The following is a 7504-nucleotide window of genomic DNA, read 5'->3' as shown; positions in this document are numbered from 1 at the left end:
ATCCACAAAGATGAGACACTGGATATTTAATGTAATCTAATACTTAATACAAAATGCTAATGATTGGCCGTTCATACAGTAGTATTTTGAGGCAGTGTTAGAATCGAGGTGAACTGCTGTAAATGATGTACTTACAAATGGATTTGTAACTATTCACTGCAAACAAAAATAAAAACCAAATGGTCAGTTTATGACGAGGACATTTTTCTCACAGTAAATAAATGGTCGCAACACAAACCTTATGCAGTACTAAAGCTCCTCAGTAAGCATTCTGAAGGAGAGGCTGTTCATTAAAATGTAATGTGGTGCGGGAGCAGACTCCCATCACTGGAAGGAAATTAAGCAGAAGAATTTTGCTGCCAAATTCTATTCCATTCTAATGGTGCTTGGCAACAGAACTTAAACTTGTTAGAAAGCATCTAAACTTCAGGTTTTTGGCCAACTTGCATATACAGTACATCAATCAGCTTACTGTATACATTGAGTCTTGTGGAGGAGACAGGAGACAAAGGGATACTACAACCATCAGTTCAAACCACCACTACACAAGGGTTATTTTTTTATTTGACCAGATTTTAAAAGGAATGTTAAAACATTTCAACAGCGGTCAATATTTTGTAGTTGGTTGACTTGCTTGTCCATTGCTAAATGTTCTAATTGGAATGGGGTGTCCAGGTCATCGTTGGTCATCTGGCCAAATAATGATTAAACAAAAGATGTCAAATAGGATAAAATAGGATAATCCTGAATCAGTCGGAATCCTTTTTTTATACCGTCTGAATGACATGCCTGACTGCCCCGGAGGGACCATTCTAATGAACAGCCAAACGGGTTGCAACAATCACTGAATGGTGTCCTTCGTCCTTCATTGTGTTTCAAGTGATGTCATACATCTTAAAAAGATGCCCACAGTTGAAGTCTGTGATGCCCACAAGTCCACCTCCTGCATGCTTATTTGGCTGCCGTCACTTCACTTGTGACAACTCCAGTAATCCTGAACCCACTTCAAACCATCCACCGTGGAGCCTAAAAACACAAACAGGAGCCGTTTAGAGTTTTCAGACTCTTTTTTTCAAATGCATTAACAACCTTGAACTCATGAAATACGGGAAACACAGAGCATTGCACAGCATACCATAAAATGAAATTAACTACTTTTGTTTAAATTGCTTTCATTGTTATCATTAATATATAAAACATATCATTAATAATTTTAGGGGAGCTGTTCTAGCAACAGAGACTTTTAGGCTGTAATAAGCGCCTTCGCCTCTTCTCATTCCTCTCTCGGATTTCAGAGGTAAAATCATGCAAATAGAAATCTCACTTCAGAGAGATACAGAGGGAAAAAACCCTCTGCTGTGCCTGTACCTAAAAACAGCTACTTACAGAAGTTCTTAATCCATCAACTCCCACACCCTGCTCTGACTGTCATCCACCTCCCCTGGCTCTCTAAGCACCTGACCTGACACCTTTTGTGTAATGAGAAGACTCCTGATCGTCTGAATCCGCTTTATTCAGCTGACCAGAGGTGCTGCGTACTCCTGAGCGCTCAGCCAGGTACGTGAGCACGTTGGAGAGATGGAAAAGCAAGCAGGGGGTGGGGTGAGGTGGAGGCACAGGGGGTGGGGTGAGGTGGAGGCACAGGGGTGGGGTGAGGTGGAGGCACAGGATGGTGGGGAGTGGAGGATGGAGGATGGAGAAACCCTGGTTAAGACGGACGGAAAGTGAATCCCTGCCGAAGGTTCCACTGGGTTGAAGTGGGATGGTGTAGTGGTGCACTTACCCGCTGGTTTGTATTCACAGCCGACGTATCCCTGGTAGCCCAGCTCCTCCAGCAGGCTGAAGAGGTAGGGGAAGTTCAGCTCTCCGGCACTGTCTGGCTCATGCCGACCCGGCACCTGGGCGATCTGGACGTGACCTGTGGCACGGGCGGCAGTACAGACGGCCTGTTACTCACTCATCGGTAATGGATAGGACGTACTCATGGACTCACACACACACATAAGACTAGAGAGGAGGGTTTGATGCACAGGCTTTTAGAGGCTTTCAGCAATGTCAACACAGACCATTTGTTGATATATGTGTGGCCACAGCCACTCTTCTGAGGGCGTTCTCAGGATGGAGATTATTGATATCCTTTCAGAGAGGTCCTCTGCCAGACTGGGGTGGGTGTAGCTGCTGTGAGTGCTGACTGATAGCTGCTTGTTAAAGAAAAAGAACATTGGACTGTACTGACCAGTCAGTGGAACTGCTCCCAAAATACATTTAAACTAAATGAAACATCTCATCTCTTTTGAGATCTTCAGATTGACCTCACGCCCTGTGTTTTCCCTTCATCTGAAGAGGTGTTTATGTTTATTGAAATAAGGCATTAGAAAGAGCACAACTCACTGGAAGTATGCTAATAATTAAATACTACTGATACAACACTTAAAAGTTTCTCATTCTGTGGGTGTGAGAACTGCTGTTTTTCATTAATCAGGACCTGCTGGTGATATAATACGAGGCTTTATGATATTCCACACGATACCCATGTATCTGGACTTGTATAAAAAATAAAATATGTAAAATTTTCTTGTAAACACACATACACACACTTGCCTATGAGGGGGAAATACTTCCGGATGTTCTGTGTCAAGTTTCCATCCATTATTTGCCAGTGGTAGACATCCTGTGTTTTGCAGGGTGGAAAACAAAATGGCTCCTGTCAGCAGAGACCGATTCCACAGCAGAATTCTGTGGTGATTTAAAGAAGCACTTCCCATCCCACGTCCCTCTGCCGCTGCCTCAACTCAGCCTTGCCTTGCTGCTCTGGACTGTGTTTAATCATACTTCACTGCAGCTGCTGGCTTTTATGTGCCGGGTGACAGCTCAAAGATGCTCTGAGCGGCCATTCACAGAAACGGCGCGCCGGCTCCGCCGCTTTGCCCCTGACGCCTGTCAACAAACCTATGAGCTGCAGGACAGCTAATGGACTCTGCTGCTCTGTCAGCAACTCGCTTTTCGCTTTTATGGTGTCTGTTTTTCCACTATATGTGTGTGTGTGAAGGAAGGAAGAGAGCTAACAGAATAAAGGGAATTACAAAGGGCAAAAATAGCATCAACATCCTTATCCGTTAATGACTGCACTGGAACCGCTGTTAAAGTATGTGTGTGTGTGTGTGTGTGTGTGTGGGGTATCCAAAGCGAAGTTTCCTGAGAGAGCGTTTAGCTCATATTTGTTACTATGCCTCAAGAAAGCTATTTATGGGCCCACTTTATATAAAATGTCCTTATTACAGTCGATTGACATGAGTAAAAACTAATAGCATGCACTCAAAGAGGGACACGTTATTACCTTTCTCTTAACCTGGAGCAAAGCTTTTCACAACAATCACTAAAAGCACAGATGGAAAAAGTAAACTGTGCAATCCAGTTCTGTTGTTCTCTGTCTCCCTCTATTCTGCTCTGTGTCTGTGTGAAGCCCTAAATGTAGTTTTCTTGATTGCTTTACATGGAGTGCAACACACTTACCATCTGCAGTTTAATGCTGGAGTGGCCGACTTTTTGCAGAATATCAGCCGCTATAAAAAAATAAAATAAAAACACACGGACAGCGTGTACAAAGCAAGGGAATACTTGGCACTGAAAAAGCAAACACTCCGCTAAGATACTCAGGTCCAGCCTTAGGCAATATCTGCAATCAGTGCATTCTTACCCTGATGTGGAGAGTTTAGAAAATACAGTGGGTCGGTTATCCTGGTGTTGATAGGCTCAATCAGGCCCAGAATTCCTTCCTGTTAGCAGAGAAGCAAGTTTACGTAATGCACCATTAACCTTCTGTGAAGAACTATATTCTATTATACTAGAGTGGGAACTAAATTGTGCTTTATTCTAGATCAAGAACTAAAATATGCTTTATTATACTACAGTAAGAACTAAAGTATACTCTTAAGAGATACAGTATGCTATGATTATACTGTACTATCTTGAAACAGTATTGTGAATAATGTTTTAGTGAAATTCTTCCTCCATCATGATGGCCATCATTTAGACTACATTAATGCACTGAGAAAACATCTAGTCATTCCGACTGCCTTTGGGTCACTTGGCTAACTTGAACTGTCCTACTCCTCCTACCTGTCTACCAATTAAATTATATCTATGCACTGATGCAGGAGGTCATATGGAGGTTTAAATAAATGGTAAATCAGTTGTTTTCACAAAAGGTGTTACTCTGGCAGAATCACATACTGCAGCTGACACACTATATCTTATTAAGCTCAGAACTAAAGGGGTGAAAGCCCAAAGCTCAAATGGATTATGGATTATTTACACCCTGTCTCAGTCTGTACACAAACTCAGTATGTACAAATATTCCCTAACTGTTTCCAATATCCCATTTTACACCCAGAAATATATACGCGAGAGCCTCAGGTTTTAAAATATGGAGAGTAAGTGTGTGTGTGTGTGTGTGTGATCTGCTGAAAGTTGAGCGATGAAAAAAATGGGTGGGGTGTCCTGATCAACACTTGAGCATCCTTTCTGGCTCTGTGCCATCAGCGGAGTGAGCAAGCAAGCGAGTGAGGAGGGTCACCTTTGAGAGGACATCTGCAGCGTGTTTCAGGTTCTGGACAAAGGTGGTCTCCATCTCCATGGTAACAGTCGAGCGGTCCGCCCCCACAGGTACCCTCCCTGCCATCAAGTGAATCCTGGCGAAGCAGAAATATGTTTACAGTGGGGAACCTGCACACACTGATGCTCTGAACACCCACTGCAGACTAAGGCTATAAGACTTGTTTTTGCTGACACTACCACAAAGCAGTGCAATGTGTCTCATAACAGCATGAATGATTTCAAGTGAAGGAGAGGTACTATAAGGAGCATACAACCTAAAAAAAAAAACCTACTTTATTTAAAAGAAGATGTCCATGTTAAATTCTCATTAACCGTTTTAATTGTCATAATGATGTATACATGTGGTGGTCAGTATGTAGCGCACCCTCTGGTCTCTGTAATTATATGGTCTAACCTCTGCTCTCGGTGTTAATGCACTCACAGGCACATGGTGAGTGAGTTCTGTACCTCTTGCAGTCCAGTGCTTTGGCAAACTGCACAGCCAGCTCCAGGCCCTTTCTGAACTCCTGCTCTCTGCCTGGCACGGCCCCCAGACCAAGGTCACCACCCTTCATGTCCCCTACACAAGTACAACAAAAAGAATGCCTCTTCATGGGGGCTGTTTGAACAGCTATTTTCTGGCTCATTTCAGACATATGTAACATTCTCATTGGTATGTACACTTGCTGTTTGGGTCAAGGTGCAAGCACCACAAGGGAAATTGACTATCCAGCTATACTGTAATGGTACTTACAACAAAGGCAGGAATGGACCTTTGGCTACAGGGGTTTAATTAAACTTTAACAAACCTAGAAATAATTAACATGGCTACTCGATTAAAAAAAACATATGACGTCTTACGTATAATAATTGTGGGAAAACTATAACCAAATCGAATGTTAACAGTGGCAGGTACACGGTGAACCTTCACAGTAGTGAAGTAGCCTATAATAATTCCACCCTCACTAGTGTAATGGTAGACTATGGCTTAAACACGACGGGGCATTAAGTTTTGGGATTTTGTCTTACCCGGAGGAGTATTCAGCAGCACAACCTCAAGACCTGTTTGTTTCTTTGCCTCAACAAGCTTTGCAATGTCGCAGTCATACAACCAAGCAGCTTCAACAGCACGAAAGCCAGCGGACGCAGCCGCCTGCAACCTTTGAGTAAATTCTGGCAACTCCGTAAACAACCAGGAGATATTTGCGCAGAATTTTAACGCGGCCATTGTGACTGCTCTTGTCAAGGCGACAACGAACAACTCTGTAGTGCGGACAGTCAGTCAGCAGTAAATAAACGAGCAGCACCAGTTGTTTTAGAGTAAATGTTTAACTAACTAAATTGACTGATTATATAACTGCACGGATAGTTATTGCGAGTCAAGAAAATGATTTTCGGACTGATCCCACTTTTTATAACCGATGACTGCCGTATGTCATCGAAACGTAGGCTGGTGCACACATGACGTGTGCTGTAGTCCAATCGTCCCGACTAGAAACGGGGACAAAATCAGACGTTGATAGCCAACTTTATTGCTACATTAGAATAGAGACGAAACACAATGTGTTTTTAAACATTAAACAGAACAATGAGTATAGTAGTACTATACTCATTGTTCTGTTTAATATTTATAAAAACACAATTATGGTTATGGATACGCTTTTGTCCAAAGCGACATACAAATACAAAACAATATAATACTTACATTTAACGGAACAAATTAAAATGTTGGTCAGACTATAAGGAGAATAGCAATAATAAACAATGCCAATTCAATCAATAGCTTAATGAAATAAACAATGAAGGTGGGGAAAGCAATAATAAAAATAATAATAATAACAATAACATGGTAAAACTAGCCTACATTAAGGAGAATATCAATAATAAAACAATAATGTCAATTAGACTTTATTTTGTTTTAGTTGACACATTCTTCTTTTAATGCATGCCTTATTGTATCCTGACAAAATTTAGCATTTGGTGTTAATATGCCTACCAGTCTATTATAAATATGATTAGGCTATGATGAATTAGGCTACACTTATGTATTGTGCGTAGTAGGCTATAATATGATATAGCCTACAATGTAAGAGACAACTTAATAAATGAAAAGAGAAAATAATAGCATAAAGGTATATGTTCTTCTTCACCTTTATTTTCTTGTGGGAGGGTCAGTTTTCCAATGACGCCATGATTACTTAGGCTACACAATATACAACAACAATATAAACCATCAATCATACATACAAACAGTCTGCATTATGACTATGTAACTGGAGGGTTGCCGGTTCGAACCCTGACCAGTAAGAACGGCTCAAGTGCCCTTGAGCAAGGCACCTAACCCCTCACTGGTCCCCGAGTGCTGCTGTTGTAGCAGGCAGCTCACTGCGCCGGGGACTAGTGTGTTCTTCACCTCACTGTGTGCTGAGTGTGTTTCACTAACTCACCGATTGGGATAAATGCAGAGACCGATCAAAAGAGTATATATACAACACCGGGAATAAGGTTTTAAAACATTCCAAGGAAATCAAAGTTTCCAGTTTCAGCGTATGTTGTAAATCATTCAATTTTTTGGCGATATAAAATTCAAAAGCTTTTTTTCCTAATTTTGTTCTAATAATATGAGGGACATTCTGTGAACGAGTGTGCAGATTGCAAGATCTAACGGAAACCAAACTAGTCAAATAATGAGGTAACATTCCAAGTAATGCTTTATAAATAAAAATCATGCAATGATTCATAATTAAAACCACAAAAACAATCAAAACAAAACAAATTTTAAAAAGTGAACTTGACCATAAACACAAATAAAAGCCTAACCCCAGACTGGACAAGTTAAAACCAGGGAAAACCAGTGTATAAAAAATATTTGTCCAAGCAGGCTACAAGTCTAACATAAAGTCAAACC

General features: G+C 41.3%; 1 protein-coding gene across 1 annotated transcript; it reads right to left on the bottom strand.

The window, feature by feature from the left end:
• Positions 1-529: 529 nt before the first annotated feature.
• Positions 530-6052, bottom strand: hyi (hydroxypyruvate isomerase). The gene is made up of 8 exons (XM_048252711.1): positions 5626-6052; positions 5065-5176; positions 4577-4691; positions 3698-3776; positions 3514-3563; positions 2602-2671; positions 1784-1918; positions 530-1026 (listed from the first exon to the last, which is right to left on the bottom strand). Exons 1-8 carry the CDS (start codon positions 5822-5824, stop codon positions 971-973), a joined length of 816 nt encoding a protein of 271 aa, XP_048108668.1. The 5' UTR covers positions 5825-6052; the 3' UTR covers positions 530-970.
• Between the last annotated feature and the right edge of the window lie 1452 nt (positions 6053-7504).

The sequence above is a fragment of the Alosa alosa genome, chromosome 9 (assembly GCF_017589495.1).
Source record: "Alosa alosa isolate M-15738 ecotype Scorff River chromosome 9, AALO_Geno_1.1, whole genome shotgun sequence".
Lineage (NCBI taxonomy): Eukaryota > Metazoa > Chordata > Actinopteri > Clupeiformes > Clupeidae > Alosa > Alosa alosa.
This window is presented reverse-complemented; position numbering and strand designations above follow the sequence as displayed.

Bases quoted from the DNA above. Each gene is read 5' to 3' on its own strand.
- hyi (XM_048252711.1), bottom strand. From the start codon at position 5,824: ATGGCCGCGTTAAAATTCTGCGCAAATATCTCCTGGTTGTTTACGGAG. The intron at 5,177-5,625 runs GTAAGACAAAAT...GTACTTGTGTAG, and splicing joins GCTGCTGAATACTCCTCCGG to GGGACATGAAGGGTGGTGAC. The intron at 2,672-3,513 runs GTAAGTGTGTTG...TGCAAAACACAG, and splicing joins CCAGCATTAAACTGCAGATG to GATGTCTACCACTGGCAAAT.